General features: G+C 49.1%; 1 protein-coding gene across 22 annotated transcripts in view; it reads right to left on the reverse strand.

Moving 5' to 3' along the window:
• The window catches only part of Zmynd8 (zinc finger MYND-type containing 8), a 96,107-nt gene that overhangs the window by 27,877 nt on the left and 48,494 nt on the right, over positions 1-19,736 (reverse strand). For 21 of the 22 annotated variants that reach the window (XM_069989932.1, XM_069989927.1, XM_069989936.1 and 18 more), the window contains 7 exons: positions 16,997-17,110; positions 15,404-15,496; positions 14,200-14,287; positions 11,462-11,517; positions 10,411-10,488; positions 9,014-9,129; positions 2,550-3,031 (listed from right to left, as the gene is read on the reverse strand). In XM_069989932.1, the coding sequence (XP_069846033.1) occupies positions 2,550-3,031; positions 9,014-9,129; positions 10,411-10,488; positions 11,462-11,517; positions 14,200-14,287; positions 15,404-15,496; positions 16,997-17,110 (1,027 nt within the window). Of the gene's footprint in view, positions 1-2,549; positions 3,032-9,013; positions 9,130-10,410; positions 10,489-11,461; positions 11,518-14,199; positions 14,288-15,403; positions 15,497-16,996; positions 17,111-19,055; positions 19,717-19,736 lie in introns of all 22 variants that reach the window. The other variant, XM_069989940.1, reaches the window with a different exon arrangement.

The raw sequence follows: 19,736 nt of genomic DNA on the forward strand, positions 1-19,736 counted from the left end.
ACAAAAAAAGCAGCTGGGAAACTCCATGAGACTCATCTCTATAAACTACTCAAAAAAAGCCGCCAGTGGAGCTGTGGCTCAAAACAGTCGAGTGCTAGCCTTGTGTGAAAGAGCTCAGGACAGAACTCAAGCCCTGAGGTCAAGCCCCTCAACCAGCATGGAACAGAAAAGGAAAAGAGCCGGGCACCAGTGACTCACACCTGTAATCCTAGCTACTCAGGAGGCTGAGATCTGAGGATCATGGTTCAAAGCCAGCTCACAGGAAAATCTGTGAGACTCTTATCTCCACTTAACCACCAGAAAACCAGAAATAGCCCTGTGGCTCAAAGTTGTATGGCACTAACCTTGAGCTGAAGAGCTCAGGGACAGTGCCCAGGCCCAGAGTTCAAGCCCCATGACTGACAAAAAAAAAAAAAAAAAAGGAAAAGGAAAGAAAAGAGTTGTTATTCATAGTTCTCAAGAGTCACTATGTATAAGGTGGGGTATCTGAGGGTTCCTTGAAAAACCAGTACTACCTAGCAATACTGAACCCACTTTCCCACTTAGCAAGAGCTCACCACAAGAAAAGCTCAAAGAATGCCCCCAACTCAGGCAGCAGCTGTGCATTGTGACAAGAGCCTCTCTGCAGCTCTTTCCCAACATCAAACAGAAGGAGGAGGAGGAGGAGGAGGAGGAGGAGGAGGAGGAGGAGGAGGAGGAGGAGGAGGAGGAGGAGGAAGAAGAAGAAGAAGAAGAAGCAGCAGCAGAAGGTCTTCCCTTGCTGTCTCACAGAGAGAAGAAGAAGAAGAAGAAGAAGAAGAAGAAGAAGAAGAAGAAGAAGAAGAAGAAGAAGAAGAAGAAGAAGAAGAAGAAGAAGAAGAAGAAGAAGAAGGAGAAGAAGAAGAAGAAGAAGAAGAAGAAGAAGCAGCAGCAGCAGCAGCAGCAGCAGAAGGTCTTCCCTTGCTGTCTCACAGAGAGGAAGAGGAAGAGGAAGAGGAAGAGGAAGAGGAAGAGGAAGAAGAAGAAGAAGAAGAAGAAGAAGAAGAAGAAGAAGAAGAAGAAGAAGAAGAAGAAGAAGAAGAAGAAGGTCTTCCCTTGCTGTCTCACAGATACTCCACCGTGGAGCTCTGAGGCCAAAGGGCCATGCGCTCAGAGGGGGCCAAAGACCAGGCCCAGGGAAGTTCTAATGACTCTTTGGGTATCTTGAAAACCAGTACCGGTGGGCAAGGCATCCGTTCTAGCCCGGAGCTCCACTTAGGGGAAAGCAGAACATAATCCACTTGGGCCATGGAAGATTTCAGTAGGGCTGCTGGAGCACATGCTGAGAGCAAGGAACTTCTCAGAAGCTAAATGCCATTCTTCAGAGGACAGATGTGAGCCTGAGCTGCGTGATCACCTGAAGGAAAAGTTCTAAGCCTGCTTTTTACAGAATAACTAATTTCTGTGTGTAGTTCATGCTGCTGCCCTCAAAAGTTCCATGGTGGGAAGATACCTCTGGGGTTCTCCTGACCTGAGACGTGATGATCTCACCTCCATGACTCCCGGGTCTGGGTGGATTGTGGGATTTAAGCACAGCCCTGCTTTCTCCTTCTATTAAGTGCTAACCACCACTGCAACCACTAGAGGGCAGCAGGATGCAGGGGAAAGAAGAGGGCCAGGATACAGGATGGGGCTGGGCTTGGGCTCCTCCCTCACACAGAGGCCTTGAGATTCACTCAGCTCCTCTGGGCAAGGGGCTCTAATAGAGGCTGGCCACCACCGGCCTACAAGCTAACAAAAGTGGGCAGCACCTTGGAGGTAGGGGGCAGGGGAGAGAATCCAAAAGAATAATGGGTCACCAAACGTGGAACACCCGTGAATCTGCAAATTTCAGTGTCTACCAGCTAAGCCGTAGTGGAACCCGGGCAGCTGTTGTGGATCATTGTAAGAAAAACCCGGAAGGCCCACAGAGCAATTTGTTAAGAATAAACAATTCTCAGCTGGGTCTCTAGTGTACCTCCCATCCATAATCCTAGCTACTCAGGAGGCTCAGATCTGAGGATCCTGATTTGAAGCCAGCCTGGACCAACAAATCGAAGACTCTTTATCTCCAATGAACCAGCAAAAAGCACGAGGGGGAAGTGTGGCATGAGTGGTAGAGCACAACCTTGAAAGGAAAAAAAAAAGCCAAGGGAGAGCTCAAGGTCCTGAGTTCAAAGCTTCAGTTCTGGCATGAGAACAAAATTAAATCAAATGAAAATAAATCTAATAAAAAAATTAATGAAATGCTTCTGCATGCAAGTTCAAGGCCAGCACTGGCCACATAGGAAGACCTTGCCTCAAAACAAAACCAAATGAAAACAAAAACAAACAACAACAAAAAACACCTTCAGAGCCTGTAACCATCACCTCGCTCCAGAAAGATGCCAGGCTCAGTGGAAAAGACTGGAACTCGAGATGAACATCTGGGGACCTCCAGCTCTAACTCAGCACATCTGTAAACACCCACCAGCTCAGACCCCACAGGTGTGGCACCAAGGGCAGCCAGGTGGGTCTATCACAGCCTCTGCCCCGCCCCGCCTGGGCCTGACCTGTACTCTTGTCTAGGAAGTCCATGGACTCCTCGCTGGCACTGAAATGGCTGGACGTGGCCTTCTTCTCAGCGTCCGGCTCCACGTCGGAGCCCGTGTGCACAGAGGAGTTGGTGCTCATGGGGGACCTGGGCATGTCCGACAGGGAGATGCGGCGGCCGGGGGCCCCGCTCAGCATGGCCTTGCCCATCAGGATCTTGGGCGAGGCTGTCATGTCGAAGTTGAGCTTGACCTTCTCCTGCTTGTCAAGCTTGGCTGTGCCGGCGCTGGGGTTGCTGGGGTCCAGCAGCATTTGGTACTGGCTGTTGGGCGTGTAGGGTGTCCTGAACGGAGAGTAATTAAAGACGCCAAACTTCCGGCGGATATTGTCCACGTAAACTTCCATCTCCTGCATGGCGCTGTTGAAGATACTTTTAGTCTTCTTCACAGAAAAAGGAATTTCTTTAGACATGAGGTAGCAATTATTTATTGGAACCCAGGCCCTAGAGGAGCAAAAGAGTCACGTCAAGTTTTGTTTCTAAGGGGTGTGTGTGTGTGTGTGTGTGTGTGTGTGTGTGTGTGTGTGTGTGTGTGTGTGTGTGTGTGTGTGTGTGTGTGTGTGTGTGTGTGTGTGTGTGTGTGTGTGTGTGTGTGTGTGTGTGTGTGTGTGTGTGTGTGTGTGTGTGTGTGTGTGTGTGTGTGTACTGGGGCTTGAGCTCAGGACCTCTCATTCTCCCTTAGCTTTTCCACTCAAGACAGGTGTTCTACCAGTTGACCAATCGTTCCACTTCTACCTGGACTTCTACATGGACTTTCCTGCTGAGGCTGGCTTTGAACCATGATCCTCAGATCGCAGTCTCTTGAGTAGATGGGAATACAGGTATGAGCCACTGGTGCCCAGCTTCATCCCTGCCCCCCCCCCCGCCTTAATACAACCCAAATTAGCCTAGCATGTCTGCTAAGATTCTTCAACACAGATTCTTTTTAAATAAATGACTTGGTTTGGATGATTAATTATATATATAACCCACTTAACAAATGTGTTCTGCCATAAGGAAATAGCATGAGCATCAGAACCCTGAGAAGATGTGAAAGGCGCCACAGGCCTGGTTGTGTTAATCCAGGGAGAACACAAAAATCCCTTTGACTGTCAGCCAGAAGAGAATAAGAGTCCCTGATCTGTACCCTCCACTATACCCCAAGGACAGAACTACCCCCAGAACTCATGAAAGGACACACTGACAGAGTTCTCTGCTCACTGAAACAGGACCAAAAGGAAACTGCACAGCTCTACTTCTAATAGGAGAGTTTGTTTTGTGTTGTGCTTTGGTCTGATTTGTTTTGTGATAAGGCCCAGGCTGACCTCACTCTCCACCCTCCAGCCTCAGCAGGAGTGCTGGGATGAGGCACGCACCACCACACCCAACAGGGTGTCTTTTGTTTTGGCTTGAACTCAGCGCTTCGTGCTTACTAGACAGGTGCTCTACTGCTTAAACCCACACAACGCCAGCTCTTTGAATGTGGGATCATTCATGAAAAGTCTTTAGTTTTGGGGAGCACAGGACCCACCAAATTCGCTCTTCCCCTTGTCAGCACCCTATTTCCATTGGGTTTTGGCACAGACTAGAGAACAGAAAGCCAGCAGCTGCTTTTCGAGAATCAGAAGCCAGTGTGACTATGGGAGGGGCGGGGACCACCACAGAGGCAGAGCCAATAGGAGACATCAACACCTAACTGTGCCAACACTTCCGGTTCACCAGCCTGACCCTGGTTTGCAGCTAGAATCTGCTGGGAACGTGGTTTTCCCAGGGGCCTTTGGGTTTGAGGGGGCACAATGGAAGCCAGTGAAGAGAGAAAAATGGGGGGGGGAGCACACAGGGTAGAGATCAAAGGGAACTGGAGGCATGTCAGCTGCTATCCAGGGTGGTCAGGTGGGGATCTGGACCCAACCCTGCCTGGCTGCCCACATTCTCAAGAGAAACAGACAGCAGGCTTCTTCCCTCTTCAATGGCTGCCACTGAATTCCTGATTTCCATAAGAAATGAGACCTGACCCCAGGGCGGAAGTCAGCATGGAGAATGGCCAACTGCACCTGAACATCACAGAAACATCTAGCCGTTCTCGAGAGTCCCCGAAATCAGCGATCTCTCATGCACCCCAGAGCCACCTATCTGCCAAGACCTGAAGACCTGGACATCCAGCCTCCCCTACTCCTCTAGGTGAGAAAGGAGGCTAAGCCAGAGTCAAATGACTCAGAGGCAGCCAGTGACACCGGGGCTGTGCCAGGCAGTGATGCCTCCAGCGAGTGGAGAAAACAAAACAAAACAAAACAAAACAAAAGGACACGGCCTGTGGCCAGTCCAGACACCAGCTTCCCGGCCAGAGGCCAGTCAGTCCTGTTACCCAGGTTCGCCCAGGCTCTATTGGCTTCAAAGCGTACTTGCTTCCTCCCAGGTTCTGAAGTATCTTGAGTGGAGCCTTGACAGGAAGAGCAAGCCCAGGAGATACTTAATGGGAAATCGGATTTGCCTTACTGTATAATACACCCAGGAGAAGCAGCCCACTGCAGTCCAATAAGTGACCCTGGGCAAGGCATTACCCTCTCCAGACTTCAGTTTTCTTTGAATATCAAGACAAAAAGCCCCTAGCTGGGAGCGGGAGGCTCACACCTGTCATCCTAGCTACTCAGAAGGCCGAGATCTCAGAATCATGGTTCAAAGCCAGCCCAGGCAGGAAAGTCTATGAGACTCTTATCTGCACTTAACCACCAGCCAGGCCAGGAGTGGGGTGTGTCTCAAGTGGTAGAGCACTAGTCTTGCACAACCCAGGCCTTGAGTGGAAGCCTCAGGACCCGCACCAAACTTACAAAGCAATCTCTTTTTCCCATCATTTATCTGTCTCCCACCCTAAAGAAAATACCACGCTTACATGAATAGGAATATTAAGATTTTTGTACCAGGAAAATAAAGGCAGTCTCTACACAGTGCATGCTGGAAGCAATGTCAGATTTGTTCATCAAGTTCTCCAAGCATATAATGACTATTCTACAGGAACTGTATTTTTACGTAACTGTGTGCTAGGTGTCCAAATAAAACAGAAAAGAAAAAAAAAAAAAAAAAGCAAGCCATTTCTTTTAAAAGACAACAAAAGACCATTCAGAACATGCCTGCTCAGGCACACTCTAGGGGTGACCGGCCTGACAATTGCCTGTGGATTTCTACCTTGACCTGGTCAGCTAACGTAAGCTCCACCCCTCAGAAAGGGGCAGGGCCGTGACCCAGGCGCTGGCTCCTCGGGTTTAGGAGAGAGGCTGTCTGATGCGAGGTCAGCTTGTCATGCGCACCAGCAGCACACTGGCTCACCCACAGACTCCGCCTCTCGGGAGGCAGGACTCAGGCGCACACTGGCTCATCCACAGCCTCCACCTCCTCACCCAGCCGCCAATCATAGACACATCTGTCCTGCAGGTGCGGATACTGCATCACTGTGGCCTACTCTAACCAGCCTTTGCAATGGACCCTTGCACCCCAAATGAACCTAACAGGGCACACCCTTAAGAAAACAGACAACTCTACAGATCCTAAGAGGAATTCACAAAGGAAGAGGAAAGGTCTGGCTTCCTCTAGCTCCTGGCCACAACCGAGGACTAAACTGCCAAGTGTTTGGCTTGGTTCTAATTTGTGTTTTTTAGTACTGGGGTTGAACTCAGTCAGGGTTCCTCAAGCTAAGCAAACTCTATACCACTTCAGCTATATCTCTACTGCGGTGTCTTCATTTTGATTATGAAACAGAATCTCAAGCTCCCTTTGCTCCAGATGGCCTGGCACTCCTAATCCTTTCTTGGATTACAGGCCGGTCACCACACTGAGTTTCTTTGGGGAATGACCTCTGAAAACAGTTTCAGCATGGCTTGTGTCCCAGCCTTTGTACCATCTGAGAGCAGGAAAGGAGAAGCCTGCAGGTGGTCAGCACAGGGAGACGGGTCAGCCCTAGTACTCCAGCACAGCTCTACCACCAAACTTTCTGCTGGCTGATTGGAGACAAGTCTCTGGACCTTTCCTGCCCTGGCTAGGTTTGAACTGCAATCCTCAGATCTCAGGCTCCTTAGTAGCTAGTGGCAGGAATCCACACAGTACTACCCTAAAGAATAAGAATCTGTGGGACTGGGAATGTGGCTTAGTGGTATTGTGTTTGCCTAGCATGCATGACGTCCTGGGTTCAATTCCTCAGTACCATACAAACAGGGAGAAAAAAGCCGGATGTGGTGCTGTGGCTCAAGTGGTAGAGCACTAGTCTTGAGCAAAAGAAGCTCAGGGATAGCAACCAGGCTGAGTGTTCAGGCCCCAGGACCGGGCCAGAATCATCACCACTGGGCACTGGTGGCTCATACCCATAATCTTAGCTACTTAAGAGGCTTAGATCTGAGGATTGCAGTGTGAAGCTAGCCCCAGGGCAGGAAAGTCTGTGAGACTTATCTCCAATTATCCACCAAGAAGCCAGAAGTGGAGGTGTAGCTCAAGTGGTAGAGCACCAACATTGAATGAAAAAGTTCAGGGACAGCACTTAGACCTGACTGGAGTTGAAGCTCTAGTGCCAGGTCTCCCCCCACACATACACACACGTACACATACACACAACAACAACAACAACAACAAGAAAGAGCTACACATCCTTTAGTCTCATTTTCTCCCATCACAGCCAGGAGAGGCCAGGTACAGGGCTCCCAGCGTGCCTCACCTCACTCTACCCAGAGTCTGCGCTCAGCCAGCCCAGCTACACATCCTGAGGGGACAGAGCAAGTCCACCTGCAGCCTTCTCACCAATCACAGCCCTGGTAAGGCCTCAGGCTGAGCAGGAACCAAAAGAGTAGTTTATTTGTGCTAGTACTAGGGCTTGAACTCAGGACCCTTAGCTTTTTCACTCAAAGTTGGCACTCTGCCACTTGAACCATACCTCCAACTTCTGCTTTAAAAGAAAAAACTGCTTAGAGCTCAGAGTCTTCATGGACTTTCCTGCTCGGGCTGGTTTTGAACCTCAATCCTCAGATCTCAACCTCAGCCTCCTGAGTCCATAGGCATTGAGCTGTCAGCCCTGGGCTCAGAATTTTCTTCTTTGGTCTGGAAAATCTCAAGCAAAATCTAACCAAGTGCTATTTCAGATGTTGGTTTTACTTTTAAAATGTAAACCGTATTTCCTGTTTATTCTGGGTGAGTATATAATTTTACTTTCTTATGTATTTAAATAGTCCCCTCTGGCACTTTTGTACTCTAACTGCTTGGAGGGGAGGGGAGGAGAGGCTTTGAAAGAGTCCGTGCCTCATCTAATTAAACAGAACTTGCTTAGAGGGAAGCAGGGGAACTGCATCAGTCTGTAGGCACACAGGGGCTCTGTTCGCTGCTGTTAGCTGGAGGAGAGGGGAGGGCAGAAGGCCGGAGGGGGGGGCTTATGCCTGTCAAAACAGGATCTCCTTATAATTTCCCATTTTTGCTACAGAGAAAAGGGAACAGGAGGGAACTGTTTTGCATAATGGCAAGAGATTCATTTATTGGCAGGCTGGGAAAATACTTCCGATCCCTGAAAGCATTATTTTGAAAGGCAATTTGCTCAGGTTTAATTTACTCCAGGAAAAGAAAAAAATATATATATGTATATGTATATTTGCCTAGCAGCACTTAAAATAGCCACAGAACTCATTCCCATGCTGGCTTCCATCAACACAGCCATTACAGAAAGATTATTTTCTAACATACCTGAAGAAATTAAAGCCTGCACATTGGACTTAACACAGCACAGGAAAATATTTTACAACTACACAACTCACGGTTGGTATATCACAACAGTAAACAAAACAATAACCACATCAGCTACCAATACAAGAATTGGCTTGGGGGAAATGGTAACAATGAGTCTGGTGCCAGTGGCTCACGCTTGTCATCCTAGCCCCTCGGGAGGCTGAGATCTGAGGATGTTAGTTCAAAGCCAGCCTCCGTTTCCAATTAAACAGACTCTTACTGGGTGCCGGGGGCTCACACCTGTAATCCTAGCTACTCAGGAGGCTGAGATCTGAGGATCACGGTTCAAAACCAGCCTGGGCAGGGAAGTCCCTGAGACTCTTATCTCTAATAAACCACTCAGAAAACGGGAAATGGCGCTGTGGCTCAAGTGGTAGAGTGCTCACCTTGAGCTGAAGAGCTGAAGGACAGTGCCCAGGCCCAGGCCCAGAGTTAGCCCCACAACCGACAAAAAAAATAAAAAAATAAAAAAATCAATCAATCAATCAATAAAATAAACAGACTCTTGTTGGCAAATTGCCAGACTAGAGAGGCAAGAGCAAATAAGCCCTGGGTTCAAATCCTAACACCATCAAGTGTGCAGCTGCATGGATGCACGCACACACAAAAAGATGAGGCTAATAATAGCTATACTTCTCACCCAATGATTCAACTGAAGGTATGAGAGAGTTCAAAGCCTGATGTAATGCTCACCTGTCATGCTGTCCAAAGAACCGAGCGTCCACCTGTCCATCTTTATCTCGCAGAGCTTTTGCGGGCCAGAATGGAAACCCCTTCAGCTTTGCCCACACCAACGGGTGTGGATTACTCTAGAAGAAGAAAAACAAGATGGCGAGTTTTATATATTTGGTGCCAAGATCCACACTGCAGTTTGCTGAGAGGTTGTTGCAGGCAAGTAGGAAGTGGTACAAGCCTTTAGTATCCCAGACATGGGTCGCTAAGCAGGGCTAGCCCAAAGGCTACACCTCCTAGGAGGTGGCAGCTGGGGAGGGGCTTCAAAGAGAAGATTGAGAAGAATCCACAGAAAAATCCACAAAACTACGTTGGGCAAGGTAGCTCATACCTGTAATCCTAGCTACTTAGAAGACTAAGATCTGACTAAGATCTGAGGACTGAGGTTCAAAAACCAGCCCAGGCAGTAAAGTTGGTATGACTTCAACTCCAAAATAACCAGCAAAAAAGCTGGGCTGGAAGCATGGCTCAAGTGGGAGAACACTATGGAAGCAAAGCTAGCTAAACAAGCCAGGCCCTGAGGGAGAAGGGAGTGCAAAAGCAGGTTGAGTCCTGGCTCTGCTGTTATCAGAGTTAACCAGGAGCAAGAGAATTTGCCTTTCTATGCAACACTCTCTGGAGTGTTTGGAGCAAATGCACTGGAACAAGCATAGAAGGGGTAGCCGCAACTCCGTGGGCCCACTCCGGGCCTCCACCTGGGCTCAGCTCCTCAGACGCTTCTCCCCAAAGGCAGACAGGCCTACAGGATGTTGTGCTTCTCGCCCTACTCACCCAGTCTTGCTGTCTCCAAACCTGCATCCTCACCACCTTATGCACATGTCACACATGAGTGCACGTGTACACACGCGCGCGCACGCACACACACACAGTGTATCTGTCCATAAAACAGCAAGCCCTGAAATCAATGCCCAATGAGGACAACATTCTACCCTGAGAACCACAATGGAGTGACTGAAACATTCCACTAGGAAAGCATTTCCAAGCCCACATACAGAAACAGACACAGACACAGACACAGGCACAGGCACAGATACACACACAGACACAGACACACACGCACACACACACACACCCGCCCGCCCCACCATGACTAGCAGGTGATACTCATGGGGCTCTGATCATGTTCCTCAGCCTCGTGTCTCTCCTAGGGGGTACTCTGATGCCCACCTGCAGCCAGCCCGGGCACCACAACCTTCAGATCACGAAGTCTGTCCTGCCAGGACTCTACCTAGCCACCTGTCTTCATCTGCAGGATTCATCCACATTCTCACCTCCCAGGCCCTGGAGAGGGCTGTCTTGGGGACCATACAAGGCACAGAGGGCTTACAAATGAAACAAGGAAAGGGGAATCAACTCACACAAGGCTCACAAAACCAGTTGTCTCGTTTCTGGCAAGCTGCTAGGTAACATTCTGGACACACTTCGATTTCATTCATCTGGAAAGCAAAAGGGTATTAGATGGTATTGCTGGGAAGGCCTCACATCTGGCTTCCCTGAATAAATGTTTGATAATGTTTTCAAGCGTTCAGGCTTTGATTTGGTTTTCTTTTGCTCTATTTTTAGAGACTGGTTCTTTCTATGTTGCTCAGGTTAGCCGAGAACTTGTGACACTCCAGCCTGCTGGGATGTCAGGTGTGGACCACCACGCTGGGCTTGTTTGTTGGTTTTGAAGGGTAAGATGAACTGAAACCCAGCAAGAATACAGTGGAGAAGCAGCCACCATGGCAACCTGTGTATCACCTGATCTATGCCACCATGGCCTTCCAGACCAAAGTGACAGCTGAGCCACCAGGCCCACAACCTCGCAGTCCACACAACAGTGAACACTTCTTCCCCAAATACCCATAGGGCTATACTGAGACATGACCAAGGAAACCTAACACTTGGCAGCTTCCTTCCAGGCCACCAAGCTGGCCCATGCCCGCCTCCCTGAGGACAGAGTTCCAGAGTACAGTCATTACCACATAACCCACTGTCCTGCATCATTTCCACTAGTGACACTCAAAATTCAACCCCATAGGAGTGTCCTTTCCCTGCTTAAGACAGGACGCCTCCTGGAGGAAGAGCCATGCCCAGGGCGATGGGCCTGCAGGCAACTTGATCTGTGTGTGAAGCTGTGAGGAAGCTGTGAAACAGTGGCAGTCCCTTCTGAGCCAGCACTTCTCCATTCCCCACTCATGACCACCAACTGCCTCTGGAAGGGGACCCAAGGGCCCCTGTCTCCAGGCCACCAAGCACAGGGCCAATGGCAGAAATGTCCACTATCTGGTCAACCAACAAAAGCCTTCACCATAGGGTGCCCAGCCTGCTGTCTGCGCTGCTGCCACACGGGGCGCTGTTTATGCCTCAGCAGATCAGGAGATGGCCCAACCCTCCTTGCGCCCCAGGACGCAGGAACCTCATACGTACCTCGTGCTCACAGATTTTGATGACGACTTTCGCTATTTGCGTCAACTTGTGATTTCCTAAGAGAATGAGAAAACAAAACTAATAATATCTATCGGAACAACAAAAAAAAGAAAACAGGATAATCTAATAGAGACAGATGACACTCTAACTTGGGTCTATACATCCACTAATGAATGCCCTTTGTAACTTGTTTTCCCCAGGAGTCAGTTTAAAAGGCTAAAATCTAGAAGTTTCTGGCTTCTCACATGGGTTCAAGTGATTGATTTCACCCATCAAAACTGATGAAGCTCTGATGCAGACAGGTCCTCCCTGCAGACCAGGGATTTTCTTTTTGCCAGTCCTGGCTGGGGCTTGAGCTCTGGGCCTGGGACACTGTCCCTGAGCTCCTTTTGCTAAGGTGAACTCTCTACCACTTGAGCCACAACACTACTTCTGGCTTTTTTTGTTGTTGTTGTTGTTGGTCATGGGGCTTGAACTCTGGGCCTGGGCGCTGTCCCTCAGCTCTTCAGCTCAAGGCGAGCGCTCTACCACTTGAGCTACAGCGCCACTTCCGGTTTTCTGGTGGTTTATTGGAGACAGGAGTCTCACGGTCTTTCTTGCCCAGGCTGGCTTTGAACTGCGATCCTCAGATCTCAGCCTCCTGAGTAGCTAGGATTACAGGCGTGAGCCACCAGCGCCCGGCTGGCTTTTTGTTTTAATTGAAGATAAGAATCTCACAGACTTTCCTGCCCAGACTGGCTTTGAACCATGATCCTCGTATCTCAGCCTCCTGCATAGCTAGGATTACAGGCTTGAGCCACCGGCACCCGGCTCAGCCTTCTACTGGAGAACTGCCATGATAATCTACAGGCTCTCCTTAACAGAAAGAAACACAGCCCAGCTGTAAGCCCAGAAGGAAGGGATGTCACAGAGCAGCTCAGCCATTCCTGCCTGGTGCTGGTGATGACACCAGGAAGGCAGAGCTCGCTGAGGACTGAGCCAACATCAGCAGCGCTGTCTCCATGACAACATGTAGCCATGCAGGTGAGCATGGGTTCTGAGTACAACTCTCCAAAGACAGTGGAAAGGCCATCCACCCTCTCTCTCCCTCTCCTCGTCCTCTCCCCCCACCGCCCCAACATATACACAGCCTAAAATTTGAGGCTTCCCAGAAAACACCTGATGGCAGGACTTGATCTCTGTGGACTTATCTTGTCCACACAAATTCTCAATGTCCAGTGGCTCCCTCTTCCCCTCTGGCCTCAGAAGGGTTAACGCAGTGTGTATGCTTAAAGCAGACTCTCAGCCATTCACAAAGCCTTTCCTAAGCCCATCTGTGCAGGGGAGACAGATGCCAGCCCTTGGAAGAGCCCAGTACCCACTGAGAGTGACAAGTGCCCCGAGTGAGCAGAGGCAGGGTGAGGGTCCCTCACGAGATCTCCCGGCCAGGCCTGGGCTGGCAGACAAGGCTCTCAAGGACTGAAGGACAAGGAGAAGCCATCCAGGCCAAGGGGGCACAGAACTTCCAGGCAAAGAACACTAGAACCAGGGTGGAAGGACACTGAAAGGTCTGGCCAGCCAGAAGGAAGACAGGGAAGGCTGTGGGTGAAGGGGCGGGGGGGTCAGAGGGGGAGTGGGGGGGGTTGGAGGATGGAGGGGAGAGACAGGAGAGGCCAAGGAGGATGGCTTGAATGAAAATTCTCCTCCATGCTGGCCAGAAAGAGCTATCTAATTCTCAAAGTCCAGGAAAGAAAGAATGACCCTGAGTAGAAAGAGCTCTTGCAACTGAACAGTAAAAAAGCATAAATACTCAGTTTTTGGAAATGAGCAAAAGGTTGAATTTCACTTCTCCCAAAAATTAAATTACTACAGGTACACAAATAGATACCCAGTATCAAAATAATTCAAGGGGGAAAAAAAGGGCAAATTACACCTAGTAAACTGCACCTTCCAAAATGGCCAAAATCAGAAAGACAGAAAGCCCCAAGTGTAAGCAAGACCGTGAAACAACCAGAACCCTCGCCCAGTTGGGAAGCTGTGAAACGGTGCAGCCACTCACAAGGACAGGTTAGGCAAACCATTTTATGAAGCTGAGCATCAACCTGTGCAGTGAGCCAGCAGCATTCCCAGGAAAGCAGGGGTCTGGAGTCTCCAACTGTTGCCACCCGCCCCCCTCACCAGCTTTTCTCCTAACAGCCCAAAGGTAAAAGTGACCTCAACACCTGCCACCATCAACTGGGTGAACGCATCCACTGTGGGACATGGATGAAAAGGAAAACCACTCAGCAGTGAAAAGGGAACAGATGGACAAATGCACATACAACATCCGGTTGAATCCTGGTAGTATTTGTGTGGCAAAGCAATGGACAAGAAAAAATATAATGTCTGTGACTCAGTGTATAGGAAATTCCAAGATCACAGAAGGCAGAACAGCTGGTTTCTAGTACCCAGTTATCTGTTAGGGGTCAGGTAGAAACTGACCAAGACAGGCTGTCTTTGTGGGCTGTCAATACACATTTGTCCTTCAATGTTTTTAGGGCTAGAAACGAACCTTAGTGACAAGAGCACTTAACTCCAAACACATTCAAGCAATCGATACCAAAGTAAGAGCAGCAGTACCACACAGCTTAGAGGCCCTGGAGATCTCTGCTCAGAGGCCGACGGCGCGGCTATCCCCGGGAGCTGGCTCTGGCTTGATGTTCAAGGCAGGAGGGCACACCCAGCACGCTCCCTGCCTGTGGAGCCTCTCAGCCACTCACCGCCATTATAAATGATGCAGTTGTGTAAAATCCACTTGGCGTCAGCCAGAAAGGCCTCAGTGCAGCCGTACATTTTCTTCTTCGCATTCTGGGAAGACAAACCATAAGCGTCATTGCCAGTACAAACCACCCCTGAGGTAGAATCCATGGCCTCCCATCTCCCATTGCTCAGCAGTCATCCACCAGGCTCATCCATGATACTCAAGGGTTCTGAGAGCTGGAGCCCTATAAAAATGCACTTCAACATTGATGGCCAGGTCCCGAGCTCTTGTACTCCATGGGGTATTTGATATATTGTCTCCACTTTATTGCTCTGCTTTATGCAAGAGGAAAACAAGCACAGTACTGTGAAACCTGAAGCTAGGCTTACATCCCTGTCTTTTTTGATTACACACAACCATGTGCAATTAATTCCCCAATCAGATTAGAATTTACCATTTGGTTCTTGTGAACGCATGCTTTGCATTCCATTTATGATGCTGGTACTAGGGCTTGAACTCAAGGTCTGAGCACTATCCCTTAGCTTTTTTGCTCAAAGCTGGTGCTCTACCTACCGTTTGAGCTATTCCTCTACTTTCAACTTTGAGATGGTTCACTGGAGATAAGAGTCTCATGAACTCTCCCTGCCCAAGCTGGCCTCAAACCACAATCCTCCAATCTCAGCCTCCTGAGCGGTTAGGATTACAGGCATGAGCACCTGCGCTCAGCAAGCACTGCATGCATGCTTTCCATTCCCAACTCAACAGGGAGCCGCCCCTGGGAACCTGATTGTGGGTGTTCATACATGTTAATTTTCAGTATGGATTTTTCATGTGAACTTGGAAAAATATTCTTAGGCATTACAGAAATAGCCTTCTCAGGCAATACGTCCGTTCTTAAGAAGCTACATCTTTACTGCTAATCTGAAAGTTTCCCAGACACTTGATTTTCTCTTCTTCCTTCCTGCTGCTCTCATTAGCACTTGGGAAGAAAGATCTCAGGGGAGGAGGAGGGAGCTGCAATCAATCATCAAATCCCTAAGAAGCTTCCATGACTCATTCGGGTAACAAGGGTCACACAGGGGTCTGTGGAAGAAGTGGCAGGTGGTGAACTCAAAACCGCACAGGTCCATGCAGGTAAGCACTCTAACTTGAAGCGGGGATGGGAAGGGAGGGAGGACTCTGAGCCCTGGGCTCAGCAGCCAGGCTCTTTGATGGAGGCCAACCTTTTCCAATGTGCAAAGATCCATGGGGTGGAAAATGTATTCAGCATAGTCAGGATGCTGCTCCAGCGGCACAGGCTTCTGGAACGCATCTGTCTGCAAGAGAGAAGACACACAGGCGTGGTCCCTTCACTGCTATGGAAGGCCTAGAACTGCGCACAACCAGGGGTTCTGAAAGATGGTTCAGAATACAGCACAAAGACAGCCATCATAGAGGACCTTGGAAAGCTCCAAGTGGGTCCGTCCTCGAAACCTGCACTGTCCTGAAAATCATCCCAGGCCCAGCTGAACTTATTTTGGCTTTATCGCTTGCTTTGTGTTGGGCATAGATCCAACTTACAGGTTCTGTTCTTGCCCCTGGCTGACACATGATCTATCAATACATTAGACAGGGACCTTGAAGAATAGTGGACACCCCTGCACACGCCCAGGAGCAAAACTGAGGGTGAAATCCGGCTATAACGAGAGATACCACAGCACACAGTCACCAATGCCAACAGATAATTTACAAATGGGGGGAAAAAAACCTAAGCAGTGAGGTTTTGCTTTTCCTTTGAGAAGTCTTTTGTCTTCAATTACAGAGACTGAAGGAAGATTTTTATCCTGATCCATTTGCTTAAGCCCTACTTGAATCAACTCAAGGAACCAGCCTGGTTCGTTGCAGATTTGTGGTACTTACATATCAGTTCAAGTGATCTAGAGGATTTAATGAAATACTGAGCTTCTACACAAGCAAGGCTTCTAGCAGGCTAGCATCTGCACATAAGCCTTCTTTTATCCAGAATGAAAGCCAATCTGCTGTATACTAAAAGCATACTTCAGGCTAGGTGAGCTACTCAAGAGGCTGAGATCTGAGGATCAAAGTTTATCGCCAGCTTGGGCAGGCAAGTCTGTGAGAGACTCTTATCTCCAACTAACTAGCAAAAAGCTAGAAATAGAAGTGTGGCTTACGTGGTAGAAAGTGTCAGCTTTGAGAAACTGACCAAGGGAGAACGCAAAGGCCTGTGTTCAAGCCCCAGCATCAGCCAGATCAGTGAGGGATGGATAGATGCTCCAGCCAGCACACTACATTGTGCACCTTGACGGCTGAAAGGTGTTACCCTGCCATCAGACTTCCCAAAAGGTACCAAAACTACCCTCCACATCCCATCTCCAGACTGAAAGAATGGGCCATCCAGAGCCTACCCTTGGTGGAAATGTTCTCGTGGCAGTTTACTAGAGGGTTGCATCATGGGGCCTTGGCTTATAAATAGACTGGGTGACACCCGTTTCTCATGGGAGGAGAATTTCACAAATGCCAGGAAAAGAGCAGAAAATTCTTCCTCGGCCAACAGGAAATGAAGTCTCATTTCCTAGTCCACCAGAAATTGAAGTCCCCACCTCCATAGGCACAAAACGTACTCACTGCTGAGAATCAATCAACAGAATACCATGGCATTTACGTTTCTGAATGAGTGTGAATATCCAGGCAGGTCCAAAGAGTGTGCGGAGTTTGCCCGAGAAGCCAGGCTTCCACAGACCATGTGAGATGCTAAGAGAACAGAAGGAAGGGTAGCGTCTGCTTTATGCTCGCACCAGCAGGAGCTTTCTCCTTACCCCGGGCTGCTTCATTTTCTGAATGGCAAACTTGAGCAGGTAGGACAGTTGTTCAATGGTGAGCATTGTCATGGCTTTGCTTTGGGTCTCGATGCACTCTGCTACTGTAATCTTCTACAAGTCAAAAATCATAATACACAGATGCAGTTAGAAAAACAGACAGGACTAGCCATGCATTATTTCTCCTTCTACTTTTTCTCCCCCTTAAAAAAAAAAAATTCCCATCTAAACATGAAGAGCTGTTTAGCTGGGCAAGGAGGTATCCATCTCTGGGACCAACTTGTACAAACAGTATTTGCATCTTGTACTGGATTGGCCAGTAAAGAAGACATCATTTGCATGTTGTACTGGATTGGCCAGTAAAATGAACAGCATTTGTATGTTATACCCTTGGTTAGTAAAACAGGATAGCATCTCCATGTTGAGCCAGGTGTTTTCCTAGCTCATGGAGACAGGAGCTGATCTGAAAAAGGTGTGGGCAGATGCCATCTGGACAATCACCAGTGTTGTAACCCTTCGATCTCAAGACTGGGAAGTAAAAGGAAGGGCCACAGGTTCACCAAGGTGACCTCCCTGCTCACTGTCTGCATCTTCCAGGGGTCCTGAGTTCAGGAGCCTGGCAGGGCATCTACAATTAACAGGGCAGTCACAAACAGACTGAGCTTCAGAGGATAGAGCTGTGCCAATAGTTAAATAGGATTTTGTTCTGTCCCTACTAATGGGAACCTATTCAGGCTGCTCTGGAAATTGCTCAAAGGGGCACAGCCTCGCTGTCTACATCCACAGGCAATAACTTGTCATTTTGTAAAAGAAGTTCCCATCTTAAGCAACCCAGATAAGAGTCTCAGCAACCCAGATAAGAGGCTCTTCTGTGTAAGTCTGGAACCACATTTTAAGGATTTGGGTGGCAGTGACAATGAAACCAGGAGACTTCATTATCGTCAGGAAAAGCTCTTGGAGCACTGGGCACTGAGAGGTGGAAGTTCACCACCCTTCCATCTCCTGTGTCTGGCAGACAAGACACTGATTGGCTGAGAACAGTACAAGGCACGCGATCTAATTGCCTGATGGCAGGGGCCTGAAGCCTCCCAGCCTTCCAGCTGCTGGCTTTACCAAATAATACCTGGAAGAAACAGGGGCCTCTGAAGTATAGATGAAGTATTCCTTGAACCCCAGCATGTTTCCAGCTACTGCTCACCTGTCATTCTCTCCCTCCTTCCCGATCTGGCACCTTCCTCCTGCCTGACAGGGTCTGCCGTCCCCACAGACGCTCACCAATGAACCCAAGGACAAGTCAGTGGGAGCGATGGGTAAGCAAGGAACCTGGGTGCTGGTGGCTCACGCCTGTAATCCTAGGAATCTGTCTACGCACACCACAGAGCTGAGTCCTCCATGGTGATCAAGGCCATGGGGATGGAGAGCACATACACATGAGGCTGGTCCTCCCTAGGGACTCCTGCCACACAGAAGGATTACAAGTTGTAGAGTGTTGGCCACCTTTCACAAGAAACTAGCATCATCCACAGAGGACAATGTACCCCGCAGAGCGTCTACCTGGCACTGTCAGTGAAGAGCTGGTCAACACAAAGGCAAATTGGTGAAGGCTCCCAGGCACTCACGTGTGGAGAGTAAGGTCATGGAGGACATTAGTCTCAGAAGATACAGACAGCGGGTCTGGTAAGAAGTCACAAGTCAGGGAGCCCCTACTGTCCTCTAATGACAAGGCCTAGAGGTCTAATTTGCTCTCTTCTATCTCTTATCCTTCTCCTTCCTTTGCACAGATGTAGCACCAGAGACTTAATCCTGGGACTCCATTGGGGATTTTTATTACACTAAAGGTACCTGGGCGATTTTCCGTTTCATACACAGAAAGCTTCCTCATCTGAGAGGTACTATGGAAGGCAAGAGACACTCTACACTATTAACTTGGTAAACGAACATTCCAGCATTCAAAAAAACCCGCTGCCAAAGCGGAAGCCACGTAAACACAGGGCAAATCTCGAGCGGTGGCTCAGGGCTTTGCGGCAGGAAGACACCGGGGGGAGGGGGATGGGGGTACCATCAAGGCCAGGATGCGGGCAAGGTGTTCCCAGGTGGCTGCGAGGCTCTCTGCCCACTCAGCTCTTCTTCCACTGTCTTCCCATGGCAATGTGGCTTCCAGGCCTGGGCCCGTCAAGGAGACTCGGTGTCTGGTGAAATGTCTCGTTCTGGTTTGTTTTTCTCCCCTCTCATTTACTTTATTCGGGCACTTGTTGGCTTCTGTTGGGAGGGTCGTCATCCATTTCTGTATGTGTTCCAAGGAATGTGTGCTGAGTGAACAGATGCATCAGATGGCTGCTGCGCAGGCGTCACCCCAAAACTGGTCTTCCTGGATTGACTCCTACCGGCGATTCAATGAGGCAGCAGGAAAAACATCCAAGAAAGGGGGACAGAACACCAGATCTTTCCCAAAACACGCAGGAACAAGGTTTAGAAGTTCACTTCCCAGGCATTTGCTACAGAAGGAGCAGAGGCAGCTGCAGATTTCAAAGCCATCCGGGGATTCGTGAAGCAGCGGAAGCCATGACAACAAGGCAAATCATCTTCCCAAGAGCGGCTGGGCGGCAGCCAGGGCAGACGCTGGTCCACAGGGAGGGGAGGGGCGGCTCGGACAGAGCAGACAAGAAGGCCAGAAATTTCTCTTTTTTTCCCCCCTTTTGGGATTATGTGCAAATGTCAAACTGAAAGGAAGAAAGAGAAA

The sequence above is a fragment of the Dipodomys merriami genome, unplaced genomic scaffold (genome assembly GCF_024711535.1).
Source record: "Dipodomys merriami isolate MVZ:Mamm:240054 unplaced genomic scaffold, mDipMer1.0.p SCAF_39, whole genome shotgun sequence".
NCBI classification, from domain to species: Eukaryota; Metazoa; Chordata; class Mammalia; order Rodentia; family Heteromyidae; genus Dipodomys; species Dipodomys merriami.